A 22,465-nucleotide genomic window follows, 5' to 3' on the forward strand; every position below is an offset into this window, starting at 1 on the left:
GACCAGCGGACCCCACTGTAACCAATGGTATCTGTAGGATGGGGGTCAAATTACCAGCAGACCCCACTGTAACCAATGGTACCTGTAGGATGGGGGGGGGGGGGGGTCACATGACCAGCGGACCCTACTGTTAACAATGGTATCTGTAGGATGGGGGGGGGGGGGGGTCACATGACCAGCGGACCCCACTGTAACCAATGGTAACTGTAGGATGTGTGGGTCACATGACCAGTGGACTCCACTGTAACCAATAGTATCTGTAGGATGGAGGGGGGGGGGGGTCAAATTACCAGCAGACCCCACTGTAACCAATGGTAACTGTAGGATGGGGGGGGGGGGGGTCACATGACCAGCGGACCCCACTGTAACCAATGGTAACTGTAGGATGTGTGGGTCACATGACCAGTGGACTCCACTGTAACCAATAGTATCTGTAGGATGGAGGGGGGTCACATGACCAGCGGACCCCACTGTAACCAATGGTTTCTGTAGGATGGGGGGGGGGTCACATGACCAGCGGACCCCACTGTAAACAATGGTATCTGTAGGATGGGGGGGGGGGGTCACATGACCAGCGGACCCCACTGTAACCAATGGTATCTGTAGGATGGGGGTCAAATTACCAGCAGACCCCACTGTAACCAATGGTAACTGTAGGATGGGGGGGGGGTCACATGACCAGCGGACCCCACTGTAACCAATGGTATCTGTAGGATGGGGGTCAAATTACCAGCAGACCCCACTGTAACCAATGGTAACTGTAGGATGGGGGGGGGGGGGGGTCACATGACCAGCGGACCCCACTGTAACCAATGGTAACTGTAGGATGGGTGGGTCACATGACCAGCGGACCCCACTGTAACCAATGGTATCTGTAGGATGGGGGTCACATGACCAGCGGACCCCACTGTAACCAATGGTATCTGTAGGATGGGGGGGGGGTCACATGACCAGCGGACCCTACTGTAACCAATGATATCTGTAGGATGGGGGGGGGTCACATGACCAGCGAACCACACTGTAACCAATGGTATCTGTAGGATGGGGGTCACATGACCAGCGGACCCCACTGTAACCAATGGTATCTGTAGAATGGGCGGGGGTCATATGACCAGCGGACCCCACTGTAACCAATGGTATCTGTAGGATGGGGGTCACATGACCAGTGGCCCCCTATGTAACCAATGGTATCTGTAGGATGGGGGGGGGGTCACATGACCAGCGGACCCCACTGTAACCAATGGTATCTGTAGGATGGGGGGGGTCACATGACCAGCGGACCCTACTGTAACCAATGGTATCTGTAGGATGGGGGTCACGTGACCAGTGGACCCCACTGTAATAAATGGTATCTGTAGGATGGGGGTCACATGACCAGTGGCCCCCTATGTAACCAATGGTATCTGTAGGGTGACCCCCAAACTGCTGATAGGTAACAGGACCCCCAAAGTGTCCCCTACATTCACAGCACAAACCTCTGTTAAAAGTCTCAGACAGTGAAACCTTTATATTTATTGGTTCAGATATTGGAACCAGCCGATGTAGCGTAACAACAACTACAACTCCCAGCATGGCCTGACAACTACAACTCCCAGCATGGCCTGACAATTACAACTCCCAGCATGGCCTGACAACTACAACTCCCAGCATGGCCTGACAATTACAACTCCCAGCATGGCCTGACAACTACAACTCCCAGCATGGCCTGACAACTACAACTCCCAGCATGGCCTGAAAACTACAACTCCCAGCATGGCGTGCCAGGGGCCAGCTACCCGGAGATGCTGAGAATACTGGTCCTGCAATGTAATCATGGGGATAGGAGGTGTAGTATGCAGGATGAGTCGGGCCACAGGTGGGTCGGGCCATGCTGGGAGTTGTAGTTGTCAGGCTATGCTGGGAGTTGTAGTTGTAGACTGTGACCTCTCTCCGGTGGGTCAGGCCATGCTGGTAGTTGTTGTCAGGCTATGCTGGCAGTTGTAGTTGTCAGGCCATGCTGGGAGTTGTAGTTGTCAGGCCATGCTGGGAGTTGTAGTTGTCAGACTGTGACCTCTCTCCGGTGGGCCCGGCCATGCTGGGAGTTGTAGTTGTCAGGCCATGCTGGGAGTTGTAGTTGTCAGGCCATGCTGGTAGTTGTAGTTGCAGGCCATGCTGGTAGTTGTAGTTGTCAGGCCATGCTGGTAGTTGTAGTTGTCAGGCCATGCTGGGAGTTGTAGTTGTCAGGCTATGCTGGGAGTTGTAGTTGTCAGGCCATGCTGGGAGTTGTTGTCAGGCCATGCTGGTAGTTGTAGTTGCTAGGCCATGCTGGGAGTTGTAGTTGTCAGGCCATGCTGGGAGTTGTAGTTGTCAGGCCATGCTGGGAGTTGTAGTTGTCAGGCCATGCTGGGAGTTGTTGTTGTCAGGCCATGCTGGGAGTTGTTGTCAGGCCATGCTGGGAGTTGTAGTTGTCAGGCCATGCTGGGAGTTGTTGTCAGGCCATGCTGGTAGTTGTAGTTGCTAGGCCATGCTGGGAGTTGTAGTTGTCAGGCCATGCTGGGAGTTGTAGTTGTCAGGCCATGCTGGGAGTTGTAGTTGTCAGGCCATGCTGGGAGTTGTAGTTGTCAGGCCATGCTGGGAGTTGCAGTTGTCAGGCCATGCTGGGAGTTGTAGTTGTCAGGCCATGCTGGGAGTTGTAGTTGTCAGGCCATGCTGGGAGTTGTTGTCAGGCCATGCTGGGAGTTGTAGTTGTCAGACTGTGACCTCTCTCCGGTGGGTCGGGCCATGCTGGGAGTTGTAGTTGTCAGGCCATGCTGGGAGTTGTAGTTGTCAGGCCATGCTGGGAGTTGTAGTTGTCAGGCCATGCTGGGAGTTGTAGTTGTCAGGCCATGCTGGGAGTTGTTGTCAGGCCATGCTGGGAGTTGTAGTTGTCAGACTGTGACCTTTCTCCGGTGGGTCGGGCCATGCTGGGAGTTGTAGTTGTCAGGCTGTGACCTTTCTCCGGTGGGTCGGGCCATGCTGGGAGTTGTAGTGGTCCCAGGTGATGTAACCGCCGCCCCCGGGGCGCTCCGCAGTCATCCCCGTAGTTCCCTATTCTCTATAATGGGCTGATTGTTCTCGCTGCGCCCCTGCTGGCCGCCTGCGGTAGTGCAGCACAGGATGCCGCGGAGTGATCCCTCCTCTTCGTCCTCCGCCGCCGCAGATCCTTCCGCCCACTCTTCATCACTATGACGGCTCCGTCCTCATCCCCGGTATCGTCCTGACTCCGCACCGACCTCATCCCCGGGTCCGGCTGCCGCCTCCTCCCAACAGCTGCGCACTACCTGCCCCGGCTGGCGGAGGGGGACAGTTCCGGCTTCCGGTGACCCCCAACTTCCGGCCTCGGACTGAGAAGAAAACAAACCGGTGTGGGCTGCCCGGTGACGGAGAGAGTGTGCCGGGCCTGAGGCGGCTGCCAGGGCCCCGTCATCTTACCTGGGCAGGAGGGGCCCCTGGAGCCGGGCCCGGGAGGAGGACAGCGGAGACCCCGGGGGCCCGGAGCAGCGGAGACCGGGATAGAGGCCCGTGTAACCGGGGGAGCGGAGACCCGGGGCCCGGGAGAGGCCTGTGTGACCCGGGGGAGCGGAGCCAAGGGGTAACCTGCCTACCGGGAGGGATCTACTGGATCTCCGCCTGCCAGGACCATTCTTCTGGTGTCAGCAGTAATCTACTGGAGCCCTGGTAGTCGGGAGTCATCTGCTCGTAGTCGGGAGTGATCTACTGGATCTCTAGTAAGCAGGGATCTATTGGAGCCCAGATTGACAAGTTTGACTTACTGGATTTCTGGTTGTCAACTTTAATCTGTGTCCCTGTTTATCAGGAGTGATCTACTGGGACCCTGGTGGTCAGCAGTCTTTTTCTGGATCTACTGGAGCCATTTTGTGGGGGGAGTGATCTTCTGGATCCCTGGTTGTCAGGAGTGATCTGTCTTTTTCCCTGGAGTGATCTGGAGCCGTCGTGGTTGTCAGGGCCGTTCTCCGGGGTGGATGTGGTTGTCAGGAGGGATCGGATATAACCCCGGGGGGAGGTCTTGTTGTTGGGGATTAATGGGGCGATCCCAGAGACAGTAGGGATTTTGGGGTGTGATCTCCCCCGCTGGGATGCGGAGATACGGCTAAGGGCACAGACCTGCCCGCCATCATCATCATCATCACCGGACCAGATCGTCCCCCCAGCCGGACTGTGTGTGAGCAGAGCATCGCTCCCGCCATGGCCGCCTCCTACAGCGAGTTTGTGCCCCCGCCGGAGTGCCCGGTGTTTGAGCCCAGCTGGGAGGAGTTCTCCGACCCCCTGAGCTTCATAGGACGCATCCGGCCCATCGCCGAGAGAACCGGAATCTGCAAGATCCGACCCCCCAAGGTAAGATGGGGGCAGAGACCCCCCCTCCCCCCCCCCCCAAGGTAAGATGGGGGCAGAGACCCCCCCTCCCCCCAAGGTAAGGTCTGGGTTATGGGGGCAGGGTCTGGATTATAGGACGGGGTCTGGGTGATGGGCTGGGGGGGGTCTGGGTGATGGGGCAGGGTCTGGATTACAGGACAGGGTCTGGGTGATGGGGGCAGGGTCTGGATTACAGGATGGGTCTGGGTGATGGAGGCAGGGTCTGGGTGACAGGACGGGGTCTGGGTTATGGGGGCAGGGTCTAAGTGATGGGCTGGGGGTGGGTCTGGGTAATGGGGGCAGGGTCTGGGTGATGGGCTGGAGGGGTCTGGGTGATGGGGGCAGGGTCTGGATTACAGGACAGGGTCTGGGTGACAGGACGGGGTCTGGGTTATGGGGGCAGGGTCTGGGTGACAGGACGGGGTCTGGGTTATGGGGGCGGGGTCTGGGTTATGGGGGCAGGGTCTGGGTGATGGGGGCAGGGTCTGGGTGATGGGGGCAGGGTCTGGGTGACAGGACGGGGTCTGGGTGACAGGGGGCAGGGTCTGGGTGATGGGGGCAGGGTCTGGGTGATGGGGGCAGGGTCTGGGTGATGGGGGCAGGGTCTGGGTGACAGGACGGGGTCTGGGTTATGGGGGCAGGGTCTGGGTGATGGGCTGGGGGGGGTCTGGGTTATGGGGGCAGGGTCTGGATTACAGGACAGGGTCTGGGTGATGGGGGCAGGGTCTGGATTACAGGATGGGTCTGGGTGATGGGGGCAGGGTCTGGATTACAGGACAGGGTCTGGGTGATGGGGGCAGGGTCTGGGTGACAGGACGGGGTCTGGGTTATGGGGGCAGGGTCTGGGTGATGGGCTGGGGGGGGTCTGGGTGATGGGGCAGGGTCTGGATTACAGGACGGGGTCTGGGTGATGGGGGCAGGGTCTGGATTACAGGACGGGTCTGGGTGATGGGCTGGGGGGGTCTGGGTGATGGGGGCAGGGTCTGGGTGACAGGACGGGGTCTGGGTTATGGGGGCAGGGTCTGGGTGATGGGCTGGGGGGGTTCTGGGTGATGGGGGCAGGGTCTGGGTGACAGGGCGGGGTCTGGGTTATGGGGGCAGGGTCTGGGGGACAGGACGGGGTCTGGGTTATGGGGGCAGGGTCTGGGTTATGGGGGCAGGGTCTGAATCACAGGATGGGTCTGGGTGATGGGCTGGGGGGGTCTGGGTGATGGGGGCACTGTCTGAGTGATGGGCTGGGGGGTCTGGGTGATGGGGGCAGGGTCTGGGTGATGGGGGCAGGGTCTGGGTGACAGGACGGGGTCTGGGTGACAGGGGGCAGGGTCTGGGTTATGGGGGCAGGGTCTGGGTGATGGGGGCAGGGTCTGGGTGATGGGGGCAGGGTCTGGGTGACAGGACGGGGTCTGGGTTATGGGGGCAGGGTCTGGGTGATGGGCTGGGGGGGGTCTGGGTTATGGGGGCAGGGTCTGGATTACAGGACAGGGTCTGGGTGATGGGGGCAGGGTCTGGATTACAGGATGGGTCTGGGTGATGGGGGCAGGGTCTGGATTACAGGACAGGGTCTGGGTGATGGGGGCAGGGTCTGGGTGACAGGACGGGGTCTGGGTTATGGGGGCAGGGTCTGGGTGATGGGCTGGGGGGGGGGTGGGTGATGGGGCAGGGTCTGGATTACAGGACGGGGTCTGGGTGATGGGGGCAGGGTCTGGATTACAGGACGGGTCTGGGTGATGGGCTGGGGGGGGGTCTGGGTGATGGGGGCAGGGTCTGGGTGATGGGCTGGGGGGGTCTGGGTGATGGGGGCAGGGTCTGGATTACAGGACGGGCTCTGGGTGATGGGGGCAGGGTCTGGATTACAGGACGGGTCTGGGTGATGGGCTGGGGGGGTCTGGGTGATGGGGGCAGGGTCTGGGTGACAGGACGGGGTCTGGGTTATGGGGGCAGGGTCTGGGTGATGGGCTGGGGGGGTTCTGGGTGATGGGGGCGGGGTCTGGGTTATGGGGGCAGGGTCTGGGGGACAGGACGGGGTCTGGGTTATGGGGGCAGGGTCTGAATCACAGGATGGGTCTGGGTGATGGGCTGGGGGGGTCTGGGTGATGGGGGCACGGTCTGAGTGATGGGCTGGGGGGGTCTGGGTGATGGGGGCAGGGTCTGGGTGATGGGCTGGGGGGGGGGGTCTGGGTGATGGGGGCGGGGTCTGGGTGATGGGGGCAGGGTCTGGGTGACAGGACGGGGTCTGGGTTATGGGGGCAGGGTCTGGGTGGTGGGCTGGGGGGGGTCTGGGTGATGGGGGCAGGGTCTGAATTACAGGATGGGTCTGGGTGATGGGCTGGGGGGGTCTGGGTGATGGGGGCAGGATCTGGGGGACAGGACGGGGTCTGGGTTATGGGGGCAGGGTCTGTACCAGGGAACCCTGAGACCCCCAGCTGTAGTAGAACTACAATCCCCATCATGCCTGGGCAGCCAAAGCTTTAGCAAGCATGATGGGAATTGTAGTTCTGTAACAGCTGGAGGGCTGAAGGTTCCCCATCACTGCTCTATACTAATACTAATCTTTGGTAAAGGGCTGTAACTAAAAATGCTGCTTGTGAGGCTCCTGATCCCGGGGCCCGGAGGGATCGCTCTGTCTTGGTTGGTTGCGATCTGAGACAGAAATCGGACGTGTTTTTCTCCTGGACAGTGAGACCTCCGGGCTGTTGTGTGAAGTTTTATATTTTATTTTATTTTTTTATCCGTGGTTTTTACCTCCGGGCTGTTTTTTCATGCTAAATAAACTGCTTACGTTTGCTTTAATTTATTTTTTTCTCTATGCGCTGTAGGAATTTTTGCTTAACCTAAAACATGAAAAAGTCTCCGAAAGACGGAAACTTTCTGAATTTATTTACCGCTTTCTCTGGCAATTTTCTTTTTCTATCAAATCAGCTGGAGTTAGAAAGTTATATAGATTTGTAAATTGCTTGTATTTAAAAAATCTCCAGTCTTCCATTACTTATCAGCTGCTGTATGTCCTGCCGGAAGTGGTGTATTCTCTCCAGTCTGACACAGTGCTCTCTGCTGCCACCTCTGTCTGTGTCAGGAACTGTCCAGAAGTAATATACTGTACAAATCTGTATAACTTTCTGACACCAGGTGAATTGAAAACCTTTTTTTCCCTCTGGAGTTCCCCTTTAATGTTACTTGTAGGGCTGGTTTCCTGATGGGACGAGATTGTAGTTCCTGCAGCATCGGGGGTCCTGTGATTGTACGAAGCCTCTGTGTGACCCCCATCTCACAGCACAAGACAAGCTGCTTTCTAAGTCTATGAAGTTGATTTGGAGGAGTGAAGCACAGAACTGCGCTCTTCCTCCTCCTCTATCACCGTGTAGAGTCAGACCCCGACCAATCAAAACCTTTGAAGTGTCCCTATAGACCTTCAGTATATGATAGATGGATCTCGGGAGCCCCCCAGTAGTAGTTGAGGTTGGGTCCCAGCCATTTATTGTTCTCTGTTATCAGCCAGAGAGGAGCAAGCTCTCACTGACATTCACTCTGTTTCCTCCACAGGACTGGCAGCCGCCCTTCGCCTGCGATGTGAAGAGCTTCTCCTTCACCCCCCGGGTGCAGCGTCTCAATGAGCTGGAGGTGAGTGTCTCATTTACTATGGACCTGGATGTAATGTGTGTTTGTGTGGGGGGGTTACTGGGGGTCCCGTCTGTGATCTGCATTCTGGACCCCCAATATGTACAGGCTGTAACAATCTTTATGTATCTAGATATGTGAAAAAAGACTTCTGTGACCCCCATGACAACACTTCCTGCTCTCAGGCTCCATCATAGGGACAAAACATCCCAGAATAATCCAGGTCATGATTCTGGTTCAGAGAAAGCAATGAGGGATCTTATAACATGAACTAAGCCCTGGCTCTGGAGCTCAGACACAAGAAGTGTTGTCATGGGGACACAATCACTTTATACTGCTATGTTCCATCTATGTGAATGGGATGCAGGGTGTCCAGAGCTTGTAGTGGTTCTCTGTGCGGTCAGTAGTAATCTCTATTATCCTCCTTATAGAAGGTGACAGCGCCCGGCAGGTTACTCCCAGATTACTGCCGAGAGCGCTCAGGTCACTGCTGGGGACTCATTCATTAACTTAAAGGGGAACTCTCCCATATGTTGTTGCTAAACGGAGTTGTCCCTATGATGGTTTGCTGTGGGGGTTGTCGTATTGTGGGCAGTACTTACATGCTAAGTGATGGGCTGAGATTACTATGCTACTGCCGGAGGATGAGGAGTGCAGAGGAGTCTGGGACAGGAGGAGGAAGGGGACAGAGGGGTCTGGGACAGGAGGAGGAGGAAGGGGACGGAGGGGTCTGAGGGAGGGGTCTGAGGAAGGGGACGGAGGGGGAGGAGGGGTCTGAGGGGGAGGAGGGAGGGGTCTAAGGAGGGAGGGGTCTGAGGGGAAGGAGGGGTCTAAGGAGGGAGGGGTCTGAGGGGGAGGAGGGGTCTAAGGAGGGAGGGGTCTGAGGGGGAGGAGGGGTCTAAGGAGGGAGGGGTCTGAGGGGGAGGAGGGGTCTAAGGAGGGAGGGGTCTGAGAGGGAGGAGGGGTCTGAGAGGGAGGAGGGGTCTGAGAGGGAGGAGGGGTCTGAGGGGGAGGAGGGGTCTGAGGGGGAGGAGGGGTCTAAGGAGGGAGGGGTCTAAGGAGGGAGGGGGTCGGAGGAGGAGGAGGGAGGGGGTCTGAGGAGGAGGAGGAGGGAGGGGGTCTGAGGAGGAGGAGGGAGGGGGTCTGAGGAGGAGGAGGGAGGGGGTCTGAGGAGGAGGAGGGAGGGGGTCTGAGGAGGAGGAGGGAGGGGGTCTGAGGAGGAGGAGGGAGGGGGTCTGAGGAGGAGGAGGGAGGGGGTCTGAGGAGGAGGAGGGAGGGGGTCTGAGGAGGAGGAGGGAGGGGGTCTGAGGAGGAGGAGGGAGGGGGTCTGAGGAGGAGGAGGGAGGGGGTCTGAGGAGGAGGAGGGAGGGGGTCTGAGGAGGAGGAGGGAGGGGGTCTGAGGAGGAGGGAGGGGGTCTGAGGAGGAGGGAGGGGGTCTGAGGAGGAGGAGGGAGGGGGTCTGAGGAGGAGGAGGAGGAGGAGGGAGGGGGTCTGAGGAGGAGGAGGAGGAGGAGGGAGGGGGTCTGAGGAGGAGGAGGAGGAGGGAGGGGGTCTGAGGAGGAGGAGGAGGAGGGAGGGGGTCTGAGGAGGAGGAGGAGGAGGGAGGGGGTCGGAGGAGGAGGAGGAGGGAGGGGGTCTGAGGAGGAGGAGGAGGAGCGAGGGGGTCTGAGGAGGAGGAGGAGGAGCGAGGGGGTCTGAGGAGGAGGAGGGAGGGGGTCTGAGGAGGAGGAGGAGGGAGGGGGTCTGAGGAGGAGGAGGGAGGGGGTCTGAGGAGGAGGAGGAGGGAGGGGGTCTGAGGAGGAGGAGGAGGGAGGGGGTCTGAGGAGGAGGAGGAGGGAGGGGGTCTGAGGAGGAGGAGGAGGAGCGAGGGGGTCTGAGGAGGAGGAGGGAGGGGGTCTGAGGAGGAGGAGGGAGGGGGTCTGAGGAGGAGGAGGAGGGAGGGGGTCTGAGGAGGAGGAGGAGGGAGGGGGTCTGAGGAGGAGGAGGAGGGAGGGGGTCTGAGGAGGAGGAGGGAGGGGGTCTGAGGAGGAGGAGGAGGAGGGAGGGGGTCCCCTCTAAGCCACTCCGGCTGTAGGATGAGCTCGGCTGATTACTTCCTTGTCTTCTTCCTTAGGCCATGACCCGCGTGAAGCTGGACTTTCTGGATCAGCTGGCAAAGTTCTGGGAGCTGCAGGGATCAACACTCCGCATCCCGGTGGTGGACCGCCGCCTCCTGGACCTGTATGCACTGAGTAAGGTGAGGATCATGTGACCACTCATTCATCCCATATACCAGGGCAGATGGATGTTGTGTCCCACTATGTATGATAGTGTGCACCACAATGCTGCCTTATGCTATAAGCCTCTATCCATTGACCCATTGGGTTCCTGCTCTCCTCTGCCCCCTGCAGGTTGTTTCCAGTGAAGGCGGCTTTGACATCATCTGTAAGGAGAAGAAATGGTCAAAGGTGGGCAGCCGCCTGGGGTACGTGTCCGGGAAGGGCACGGGGTCTCTACTGAAGCTGCACTATGAGCGGATTCTCTACCCCTACGAGCTCTTCCAGTCCGGGATCAGTCTCATGGTGAGTGGTCACACACCCCACCTTAAAGGGGTTATCCAGGATTAGAAAAACATGGCCGCTTTCTTGTGCTCAGATTGGGTGTTGGCATTGCAGCTCTGTTTCATTGAAGTGAATGGAGACGAATTGTAATGCCGCCCATAACCTGAGGACAGGGGTGGCACGGTTTCCCCCCGTAATTCTGGATAACACCCCCTTTAACCTTTGCCTCTGACATTCTAACACCGTTCCCTTTCTCTGTGACTCCTCAGGGAATCCAGAAACCAAGCCTAAAGGTGGAGGAGAAAGTGGAAGTGGCCGAACCCTGCGAGGACACCAAAGACGCCGCCAGAACCGAGAAGATGAACATTCCCTTGAAGAGATCCCGGAGAATCAAGTCTGAGGTGCCGCTTTAGTTTTCTCTTTTATGATCAATTATAAAGGGGAACACTGCTGATAATGACCATACACATTACAATAAAGGGGTTATCCAGGCTTAGAAAAACAGGGCTGCTTTCTTCTAGAAACAGCTCCACCTCAGCCCTCAGTTTGGATGCGATATTGCAGCTCGGTTCCATTAAAATGAATAGAGTTGTAATACCACACAGATCCTGAGGACAGGGGTGGCGCTGTTTTGCAGCTTTTTTCTAACACCGGCTGCAGACAGTATAATATACTGTAGAGTTGCAGACGTCTTCACTATCCGCCGCCGGTTGAGCTTTATTTACATAGGGCCAGGTGACGCTTTTACTAATGGATGAGGTCTCGGGTTACCCCACAGGTAGCGGCGTTTGCTTTCAGTTAACCCCTTCAGCAGTGTTATTGTGCCGGTTGTGTTGCAGGAGTCTGTGGAGATCAGTAAGAGCCCGGAGGTAAAGAAGCTGCACGCCTTCGGGGCGGCTCCCAGGGTGATCGGGATCGGCGACAGCGTTAAAGACAGAGCGGGTAGGGTACGGTCATCCGTGTGAGGGCTGACACATAAGTCACCATCCGTCCTGGGCTCATCACACCTTGTCTCTCGCTGTTTCAGATGAGCTGCTGAAGAAGAGGAAGAGCTCCAAGCTGGACGCCTTCGGGATGCAGATGCGGCAGCGGAAAGGAGCGCTCTCCGTCAATTTCGTAAGTGTCCTGTTCAGATAAGTTGCTGCCTCCCTGTAGTAAAGGAGTACTCCACTCACACACAACTTTTGATATGTTACTGCCCATGGTAACAATTCCCTCCATATTTATCTATTCAGTCTCCTTCCCCCAGTTCTCAGCTGCTGCTTTCTGCTGACGACGCAAAAAACTGTGTGTGAGCTTTTCTCTCTGTCTCCCCCTCCCTTCTGAGACGGCTGATGTACACAAGTCCCTGGTAGGCTGTATCTGCAACATTGTAGCTTCTTTGTAATGCAGGGAGGGATAATCACAGCGAGTTCTTTAGTAACTTGACCTCAGAGTAACCCTCCCTGCATTACAAAGAAGCTACAATGTTGCAGATACAGCCTGCCAGGGACTTGTTTACCTCAGTCTCAGAAGGGAGGGGGGAGGAGACAAAGAGAGGCTCACACACAATATTTTGTGGCTTCAGCAGAAAGCAGCAACTGAGAACTGGGGGGAGGGTACTGAATAGATAATAACAAGTATAGAAGGAATTGTTAGTCTCATCATGGGCAGCAACATATCAGAAGTTATGTGTGAGTGGAAGACCCCTTTAAGCCTTTTGATTGCCTGGAATAGTCCATAGTAATCCTTATAACTAGTATCGCCATTGCTCTCTACAGGTGGACCTGTACATTTGTCTGTTCTGCGGCCGCGGTGACTGCGAGGATAAGTTACTGCTGTGTGACGGATGTGATGACAGCTACCACACCTTCTGTCTGATCCCACCACTCCCGGAGGTGCCCAAAGGAGACTGGCGCTGCCCAAAGTGTGTGGCCGAGGTAAACCCCACCATCGCCGTTCACACTCTACCCATAATGCTCTGCTACGATGTGAGGGCAGAATCCATACATCCTCCCTGAATCAATAGGAAGGGTCTGTGCCCAGGAGTGGGGACCACTGTGGTAGTAGATGAGGGTCCTGAGCGGGATTGTATAATATGGTGGGTCTATAGACCAGACAACAAACAGAGCCGCCTTACTTGATTCTCTGACCCCCACCAATCACTAGAACGGGGTTGAAGCCCCATAGACTTCTAAGGAGGAGAAATGGGAGAAGCACCTAGCTGAGTGCTTCTCCCTGTTCTAGTGATCAGTGGCGGTCTCAGCACCCAGACCTGACTGATCAGAACTTATTACTATCTCTATAATGTCAAAGGTTATAAAATGGCTTCCATAAACTCCCATGAGTAGATTTGGGAGGGGAAATCGTTCACATTTTCCTGTCTGTAGATAACTCATCCTTTTTTGGCTCCTGATAGGAGTGCAGCAAACCGCGGGAAGCCTTTGGATTCGAGCAGGCGGTGAAGGAATACACTCTGCAAAGCTTCGGAGAGATGGCCGACAGCTTCAAGTCCGACTACTTCAATATGCCGGTGCATGTGAGTGTACACAGGGCTTTACCCTGCAGCTGTAGATGGTTCTGTGAGTGTATACGGGGCTTTACCCTGCAGCTGTAGATGGTTCTGTGAGTGTATACGGGGTTTACCCTGCAGCTGTAGATGGTTCTGTGAGTGTACACAGGGCTTTACCCTGCAGCTGTAGATGGTTCTGTGAGTGTATACGGGGCCTTACCCTGCAGCTGTAGATGGTTCTGTGAGTGTATACGGGGCTTTACCCTGCAGCTGTAGATGGTTCTGTGAGTGTATACGGGGCCTTACCCTGCAGCTGTAGATGGTTCTGTGAGTGTATACGGGGTTTACCCTGCAGCTGTAGATGGTTCTGTGAGTGTATACGGGGCTTTACCCTGCAGCTGTAGATGGTTCTGTGAGTGTATACGGGGCTTTACCCTGCAGCTGTAGATGGTTCTGTGAGTGTACACAGGGCTTTACCCTGCAGCTGTAGATGGTTCTGTGAGTGTATACGGGGCCTTACCCTGCAGCTGTAGATGGTTCTGTGAGTGTATACGGGGCCTTACCCTGCAGCTGTAGATGGTTCTGTGAGTGTATACGGGGCCTTACCCTGCAGCTGTAGATGGTTCTGTGAGTGTATACGGGGCCTTACCCTGCAGCTGTAGATGGTTCTGTGAGTGTATACGGGGCTTTACCCTGCAGCTGTAGATGGTTCTGTGAGTGTATACGGGGCCTTACCCTGCAGCTGTAGATGGTTCTGTGAGTGTATACGGGGCCTTACCCTGCAGCTGTAGATGGTTAAGTGAGTGTATACGGGGCCTTACCCTGCAGCTGTAGATGGTTCTGTGAGTGTATACGGGGCCTTACCCTGCAGCTGTAGATGGTTCTGTGAGTGTATACGGGGCCTTACCCTGCAGCTGTAGATGGTTAAGTGAGTGTATACGGGGCCTTACCCTGCAGCTGTAGATGGTTCTGTGAGTGGGAAGGCAATGGTGCCAATGTTCTATCCCCAGATGGTGCCCACCGAGCTGGTGGAGAAGGAGTTCTGGCGTCTGGTCAGCTCTATAGAAGAGGATGTGATTGTGGAATACGGGGCCGACATTTCTTCTAGAGATTTTGGCAGTGGTTTCCCCATGCTGGATGGTCGGAGGAAGCTGACACCAGATGAAGAGGTGAGCGCTGTCCTATCCTGTACTGTACTGCAGAGCTGCACTCACTATTCTGCTGGTGGGGTCACTGAGTACATACATTACATTACTGATCCTGAGTTACATCCTGTATTATACCCCAGAGCTGCACTCATGATTCTGCTGGTGAGGTCACTGTGTACATACATTACATTACTGATCCTGAGTTACTGATCCTGTATTATCCTCCAGAGCTGCACTCACTATTCTGCTGGTGGGGTCACTGTGTATATACATTACATTACTGATCCTGAGTTACATCCTGTATTATACCCCAGAGCTGCACTCACTATTCTGCTGGTGGGGGTCACTGTGTACATACATTACATTACTGATCCTGAGTTACATCCTGTATTATACCCCAGAGCTGCACTCACTATTCTGCTGGTGAGGTCACTGTGTACATACATTACATTACTGATCCTGAGTTACTGATCCTGTATTATACCCCAGAGCTGCACTCACTATTCTGCTGGTGGGGTCACTGTGTACATACATTACATTACTGATCCTGAGTTACATCCTGTATTATACTCCAGAGCTGCACTCACTATTCTGCTGGTGGGGTCACTGTGTACATACATTACATTACTGACCCTGAGTTACATGCTGTATTATACTCCAGAGCTGCACTCACTTTTTTGCTGGGTAAGTTTCTATCTATTACAATATACCAGGTACAGCAGGTTAGATGGAGAGCGCAGCTCTGGAGTAGGACACCTGATGTGATACACTAAGTAGACTGTATTCTCTTATATACCGGTCCCTTCCCATCCCAGGATTACGCTCAGTGTGGTTGGAATCTGAATAACATGCCGGTTCTGGAGCAGTCTGTCCTCACTCACATCAATGTGGACATCTCGGGCATGAAGGTGCCCTGGCTGTACGTGGGCATGTGCTTCTCCTCCTTCTGTTGGCACATCGAGGACCATTGGAGTTACTCCATTAACTACCTGCACTGGTAGGTTACTATGATGGATGATGGGAGAGATGGATGATGGGAGAGATGGATGGATGGATGATGGGACCTCCATCCCTCCCGTTGTGATCAGGCTTCTATATCTTCTTCTCAGGGGAGAGCCGAAGACCTGGTACGGGGTTCCCTCTCACGCTGCCGAGCAGCTGGAGGACGTCATGAGGGAACTGGCTCCAGAGCTGTTTGAGACCCAGCCCGACCTGTTACACCAGCTGGTGACCATCATGAACCCCAACATCCTGATGGAGCATGGCGTTCCTGTGAGTACGAGGCGCTCCTGCCTTACTTACTGCCAGGGTGGGATGTGGGACTGTATCCTGACCATGGTCTCCACTCTCGCTTTCAGGTTTATAGGACGAACCAATGTGCCGGGGAGTTTGTGGTCACTTTCCCCCGCGCCTATCACTCCGGCTTCAACCAAGGGTACAACTTTGCGGAGGCCGTAAACTTCTGCACTGCTGACTGGGTACGTATGGGGGTGGGGGGATCCTTGACTAAGATCCTCAAAGGGATTCTCCAGGCTTAGGCCCCATTTCTACATCAGTGCTGGGTTTTTACGGTGAGGGATCCAGACCGTACAAAAACGAGAGGAAGTAAAAACACCCTTACCTGCTGCACGGCTACAGCATTGCTCTCCCCATCCGGCTTCTTCCTCTCCCTTCCTGCCCTGTGAGCGCACAACTAATGTCACTCATGAGCCACAGTGCCTGGGGGGAGGGAATGCGGCTTCTTATGGCCATGAGTGATTGACATCCCAGGGAGCCAATGGCTCCTCGCCCTGTCAAACACGGCGCTGCAGCTCTCATTAGGCGTGCATACAGCAGTACTTGCCCAGGCCTTAATAAGCTGATCGGCTAAGGTGCTGCCCATCTTCATTGATGTCCGTCAGTAACATTCTGTCTGTGTTTTTCGTTCCTTGCAGCTTCCCATTGGACGTCAGTGCGTGAATCATTACCGGAGACTGAGGCGGCACTGTGTATTCTCTCATGAAGAACTCATCTTTAAAATGGCGGCGGACCCGGAGTGCTTGGATGTGGGCCTGGCAGCCGCAGTGTGTAAGGAGATGACTGTGATGATCGAGGAGGAGAGCAGGTTACGGGACCACGCCGCACAGATGGTAAGGACCGGCCGCTCTGGGCTCCTATCATGTGCATCTTTAGTGTGCTGGATCTGAGGGTTGTGCTTGTGTCTCTCAGGGGATCGAGCAGTCAGAGGAGGAAGTGTTTGAGCTGGTCCCAGATGATGAGCGGCAGTGCACCTCCTGCAGGACAACCTGCTTCCTCTCCGCGCTCACATGTAGTTGTAACTCAGATCGTCTGGTGTGTCTGCATCACTTAGAGGAGCTGTGTGCGTGTCCTATGCAGAACAAGTGTCTCAGGTGAGAAGGAGTGTTCTATATATCCTCACCAGTGACATCACTGAGAATACAGCCTATCCATCACTAGAGATCAGCGGTGACATCACTGAGAATACAGCCTATCCATCACTAGAGATCAGCGGTGACATCACTGAGAATACAGCCTATCCATCACTAGAGATCAGCGGTGACATCACTGAGAATACAGCCTATCCATCACTAGAGATCAGCGGTGACATCACTGAGAATACAGCCTATCCATCACTAGAGAGCAGTGACATCACTGAGAATACAGCCTATCCATCACTAGAGATCAGCAGTGACATCACTGAGAATACAGCTTATCCATCACTAGAGATCAGCAGTGACATCACTGAGAATACAGCCTATCCATCACTAGAGATCAGCGGTGACATCACTGAGAATACAGCCTATCCATCACTAGAGATCAGCAGTGACATCACTGAGAATACAGCCTATCCATCACTAGAGATCAGTGACATCACTGAGAATACAGCCTATCCATCACTAGAGATCAGCAGTGACATCACTGAGAATACAGCCTATCCATCACTAGAGATCAGCGGTGACATCACTGAGTATACAGCCTATCCATCACTAGAGATCAGCGGTGACATCACTGAGAATACAGCCTATCCATCACTAGAGATCAGTGACATCACTGAGAATACAGCCTATCCATCACTAGAGATCAGTAGTGACATCACTGAGAATACAGCCTATCCATCACTAGAGATCAGTAGTGACATCACTGAGAATACAGCCTATCCATCACTAGAGATCAGTGACATCACTGAGAATACAGCCTATCCATCACTAGAGATCAGTGACATTACTGAGAATACAGCCTATCCATCACTAGAGATCAGTGACATCACTGAGAATACAGCCTATCCATCACTAGAGATCAGTGACATCACTGAGAATACAGCCTATCCGTCACTAGAGATTAGTTTAATTTTTAACCCTTTCCTGTCTGATTTGTGAACTCCAGGTACCGATATTCACTTGAAGATTTCCCGACTCTGTTGTACGGAGTGAAGTTACGCGCCCAGTCTTACGATACGTGGGTCGGCCGGGTCACTGAAGCCCTGACCGCCAGCCTGAACCATAAGAAGGGTAAATATGACGCCATACCGACCTGTGGGTGTGAGCCGGGCTGTGACGCCATCTCTAACGTTCTCGTCTCCCCCATAGACATCATTGAGCTTAAGGTTATGATGGAGGACGCAGAAGACAGGAAGTTCCCGGAGAACGAGCTTTACCGGAAGCTTCGAGACGCCGTAAAGGAGGCCGAGACCTGCGCCTCCGTAGCACAGCTGCTGCTTGCCAAAAAGCAGAAGCACAGGTGAGGGGTCATGGGAGGGGTCATAGAAGAGACCTGTGGCCCTCCAGCTTCGGCTGTCAGGGCATGCTGGGAGTTGTAGTTTTGCACATCCTGATTGGTGACTCCTTTTTCCTTTCCAGTAAGCTGAGCCAGGACTCTGGGAAGACTCGCACCAAGCTCACTATGGAGGAGCTCAAAGCCTTTGTCCAGCAGCTGTTCAGCCTGCCCTGCATCATCACACAGGCCCGGCAGGTGAAGGTAAGCATGTGTCTGTGCGCAGATCTGACTACTAGAGGTTGTCCAGGCTTAGAAAAACATGGCCGCTTTCTTCCAAAAACAGCACCACCCTTGTCCTCAGGTTGGGTGCTGTATTGCAGCTCTGTTCAGTTTAAGTGAATGGAGCTGAATTGCAATACACCACACACAGGGGGGGGGGGGGGTCTTTCAAGAAAGTAACTGTGTGGTTTCTGTTCCTGGAATATCCCTTTTAAAGGTCCCTCATCTGAGACTTTACTATGTCCATCAGTCCTATACTGTTAAAGGGGGATTTTTTTTTCCCTTTAAGTCAATGGTTATAGAAGGTTATACCGATTTTTAATTCATTTCTATTTAAAAAATCTCCAGTTTCCCAGTACTTATCAGCTGCTGTATGTCCTGCAGGAAGTGGTGTATTCTCTCCAGTCTGACACAGCGCTCTCTGCTGCCACCTCTGTCCAAAGCAGCAGCAAATCCCCATAGAAAACCTCTCCTGCTCTGGACAGTTCCTGACATATACTCGGAGCAATTAGTGGAGAGTATACATGTGGGTGCATTGGCACTCTAAAGGTAGTTAGATAGCTAGGTGGTCTGGTCCAGCCCCCCCCCCCCCCTTTTACTCCTCATAATGGTTTCTACCTATGCAGGTATTTATTTACAGGTACAGGTGATCGTGGTATCTGGGCAGAACCGGACTACCCAGGATCGCCTTGAGAAAAATATAAACACCACGGCCAACTCTGTCGGTTTTCGAACGTTTAAGAAACCACCGAACACTATCCTTAGAGACAAAAACATCCTCCAAACCCAAAGTAGAAACAGAATCAACCCTGTTAGCAACCAACTCACTAATCCTAAAAGCACCGAAGAAAGCCAAGGAAAAAGCAACCCTAAATAAAGACACTTCAAACGGAGAATCCCAAAGCGTCACACAAACGCACTAAAAGAGGATAAGTCACCGGACGCCGCTGATCAGGAACCGCTCTACGCGACAACCTCAACCCCCTAAGCAACTGCTTAACAGCAAAGCACAAGGACATAGGAGGAACCGACAACCACCTCTGAAAATACGAGACACCAGAAACCATTTTAGAAAGAACAGATAAGGACAAACCTGAAGACAGCAAATAAATCAAGGGGGAAGAATTAACGACTGAATGTTTGGAAGCACGACAAAAGGAACACCAAGGAAGCCAAGCCGCAGCATAGGATTTCCAGGTAAGTGTTGACAACGACCTCCTAATCGGCTCACTAATCAATCCCAAATGACCGTCTATAATTCGGGAGGACAAGACGATCCTTCTAGATCCGCAGCTGGAACCAAAGTTCGAAAACGCGCCAAACGAGACAAAGAATCAGCAATGACATTGTGCACACCCGGAATATACTTCGCCCTCAACCAAATATTAAGTCTAAAACATAAGAAAACTAAGTGCCTCAAAAGCTGAACAACCAAATCCGATCTTGAAGACAAACAATTTATAGCATATAACACCCCTTTATTGTCAGTATTAACTAGCAACCTCTTATCCCGAAAAGAAGGCCCCCACAAGGTCAAAGCCACCAAAACGGGGAACAATTCCAAGAGAACAATATTAGACAACACACCAGACCGAACCCAAGAATCATGCCAAGTCTCAGCACACCAGTGACCACTCCAATAGGCCCCCAAACCACAGCTCCCAGCAGCATCAGTATGCTCCACAAAGTCCTCCTGCCAGACAGATCTACCATTAAAGTCCGATAAGAAAATCTCTCCCGATCTGCGACGAATGACGAACTTCCCTCCGCCTCCAACTCCGCCCACGGATCCTGATAGGTCAGATCCCGTCGCATCGGCAGTGACGTCCATAGACGAGCCCGGGAAGACCGCACCACCGCTCAGCACCTCCATCGCAGATGAACAAGCATCGGAACCAGGTAAAGAGGAAACGCCAGCACCGGCACTGGCCGCCATCGCATCGTCGCCATCGTCAGTAAGTTGGAGGCATTGACGGAGCCAATTCTCACCCCCGATTCCAGAAGCCAAAACCCTGTAGTAGAGATCCGCCATGACGCAGGAACAAATTCAAACTGTAATGGGTGGGTCGTCCCGACAGGATTGAATGGGGCGGACAGTCATATGATATTATTCAGTTTGATTTCAATATAGAGGATGTTTTATGGAATAATTTTATGAAACAAGTTTTATGTTTATACATTTATTAAAAGAGTAGTATATTTAGATATATATGTTTATGAATATAATTCAGTAAACTGAGAATAAAGACCCGTGGCCGTAAGACATTTTAAAGGAACTTGACTCTGCGTATTATTTATTAGAAAAGATATTAGAGTATATGCCATTTGCACCCACATGACATAGACAGAGGTGGCTGCAGAGAGCACTGTGTCACACCACTTCCTGTCGGACATACAGCAGCTGATAAGTACTGGAAGATTGGAGATTTTGTTTATTAGAAGTAAATGACAAATCTGTAACTTTCTGACACCAGTTCATTCAAAAGAAAATTTTTACACGTCTCTGCTTTCTCCATAGAATCTGCTGGACGACGTGGAGGAGTTTCACGAGCGCGCACAAGAGGCCATGTCTGATGAAATCCCGGACTCCGGCAAGCTCCAAGCCCTCATAGACATGGGATCCAACCTGTACGTGGAGCTGCCGGAGTTACCGCGATTGAAGCAAGAGCTGCTGCAGGCGCGCTGGCTGGACGAGGTGCGACAGACTCTGGCCGACCCCCATAAGGTCACTCTGGACGTGATGAAGAAGCTGATAGACTCGGGGGTGGGTCTGGCTCCACATCACGCCGTAGAGAAGGCAATGGCCGAACTTCAGGAGCTGCTGACCGTGTCTGAGAGGTGGGAAGAGAAAGCCAAAGCCTGTCTGCAGGCCAGGTGAGTGTCGCTCTGTGCTGCCCCCTGCAGGAGGAGTGTGGATATACACTGAGGGAAGGTCACGCCCTAGTGGGACCAGCTGCCACACGCTGCTATTTACTGACAATGGCGCAATCGTGCCAAAGCGGTGTGTATAATAGCGATCACGCCAAAGCGGTGTGTATAATGGTGATCACGCCAATGCGGTGTGTATAATGGTGATCACGCCAATGCGGTGTGTATTATAGCGATCACGCCAATGCGGTGTGTATTATAGCGATCACGCCAATGCGGTGTGTATAATAGCGATCACGCCAATGCGGTGTGTATAATGGTGATCACGCCAATGCGGTGTGTATAATGGTGATCACGCCAATGCGGTGTGTATAATGGTGATCACGCCAATGCGGTGTGTATAATGGTGATCACGCCAATGCGGTCTGTATAATGGTGATCACGCCAATGCGGTCTGTATAATGGTGATCACGCCAATGCGGTGTGTATAATGGTGATCTTGCCAATGCGGTGTGTAATAGCGATCACGCCAATGCGGTGTGTAATAGCGATCACGCCAATGCGGTGTGTATAATGGTGATCACGCCAATGCGGTGTGTATAATGGTGATCACGCCAATGCGGTGTGTATAATGGTGATCATGCCAATGCGGTGTGTATAATGGTGATCACGCCAATGCGGTGTGTATAATAGTGATCACGCCAAGGCGGTGTGTATAATGGTGATCACGCCAAAGCGGTGTGTATAATGGTGATCACGCCAATGCGGTGTGTATAATAGCCATCACGCCAATGCGGTGTGTATAATGGTGATCACGCCAATGCGGTGTGTATAATGGTGATCATGCCAATGCGGTGTGTATAATGGTGATCACGCCAATGCGGTGTGTATAATGGTGATCATGCCAATGCGGTGTGTATAATGGTGATCATGCCAATGCGGTGTGTATAATGGTGATCACGCCAATGCGGTGTGTATAATAGTGATCACGCCAAGGCGGTGTGTATAATGGTGATCACGCCAAAGCGGTGTGTATAATGGTGATCACGCCAATGCGGTGTGTATAATAGCCATCACGCCAATGCGGTGTGTATAATAGCGATCACACCAATGCGGTGTGTATAATAGCGATCACGCCAATGCGGTGTGTATAATGGTGATCACGCCAATGCGGTCTGTATAATGGCGATCACGCCAATGCGGTGTGTACAATAGCGATCACGCCAATGCGGTGTGTATAATAGCGATCACGCCAAAGCGGTGTGTGTATAATAGCGATCACGCCAAAGCGGTGTGTGTATAATAGCCATCACGCCAATGCGGTGTGTATAATAGCCATCACGCCAATGTGTGCGAACGCATATCCTCATCCAGATATAGGCCAGGACGGGGTCATGTGACATCATTTCCTCCTCTAA

At 53.6% G+C, this 22,465-nt stretch overlaps 2 protein-coding genes across 5 annotated transcripts in view; one reads left to right on the forward strand and one right to left on the reverse strand.

Moving 5' to 3' along the window:
• CCDC77 (coiled-coil domain containing 77) overlaps positions 1-1,583 on the reverse strand; it is a 16,064-nt gene extending 14,481 nt beyond the window's left edge. For both annotated transcript variants that reach the window (XM_069951520.1, XM_069951512.1), the window contains exon 1: positions 1,476-1,583. In XM_069951520.1, coding sequence (XP_069807621.1) covers positions 1,476-1,572 — 97 coding nt within the window. In that variant the 5' untranslated portion in view covers positions 1,573-1,583. The remainder of the gene's footprint in view (positions 1-1,475) is intronic.
• Positions 1,584-3,137: 1,554 nt separating this feature from the next.
• The window catches only part of KDM5A (lysine demethylase 5A), a 34,585-nt gene continuing 15,257 nt past the window's right edge, over positions 3,138-22,465 (forward strand). For 2 of the 3 annotated variants that reach the window (XM_069965185.1, XM_069965194.1), the window contains exons 1-19: positions 3,138-4,374; positions 7,933-8,010; positions 10,121-10,243; positions 10,398-10,568; positions 10,817-10,948; positions 11,387-11,489; positions 11,575-11,663; positions 12,308-12,466; positions 12,946-13,065; positions 14,049-14,207; positions 15,002-15,183; positions 15,296-15,458; positions 15,545-15,664; positions 16,121-16,315; positions 16,395-16,576; positions 17,571-17,695; positions 17,774-17,924; positions 18,044-18,161; positions 20,698-21,053. In XM_069965185.1, coding sequence (XP_069821286.1) covers positions 4,225-4,374; positions 7,933-8,010; positions 10,121-10,243; positions 10,398-10,568; positions 10,817-10,948; positions 11,387-11,489; positions 11,575-11,663; positions 12,308-12,466; positions 12,946-13,065; positions 14,049-14,207; positions 15,002-15,183; positions 15,296-15,458; positions 15,545-15,664; positions 16,121-16,315; positions 16,395-16,576; positions 17,571-17,695; positions 17,774-17,924; positions 18,044-18,161; positions 20,698-21,053 — 2,876 coding nt within the window. In that variant the 5' untranslated portion in view covers positions 3,138-4,224. The remainder of the gene's footprint in view (positions 4,375-7,932; positions 8,011-10,120; positions 10,244-10,397; positions 10,569-10,816; positions 10,949-11,386; positions 11,490-11,574; positions 11,664-12,307; positions 12,467-12,945; positions 13,066-14,048; positions 14,208-15,001; positions 15,184-15,295; positions 15,459-15,544; positions 15,665-16,120; positions 16,316-16,394; positions 16,577-17,570; positions 17,696-17,773; positions 17,925-18,043; positions 18,162-20,697; positions 21,054-22,465) is intronic. The other variant, XM_069965201.1, reaches the window with a different exon arrangement.

Source organism: Dendropsophus ebraccatus, chromosome 1, assembly GCF_027789765.1.
Source record: "Dendropsophus ebraccatus isolate aDenEbr1 chromosome 1, aDenEbr1.pat, whole genome shotgun sequence".
Classification (NCBI taxonomy): Eukaryota; Metazoa; Chordata; class Amphibia; order Anura; family Hylidae; genus Dendropsophus; species Dendropsophus ebraccatus.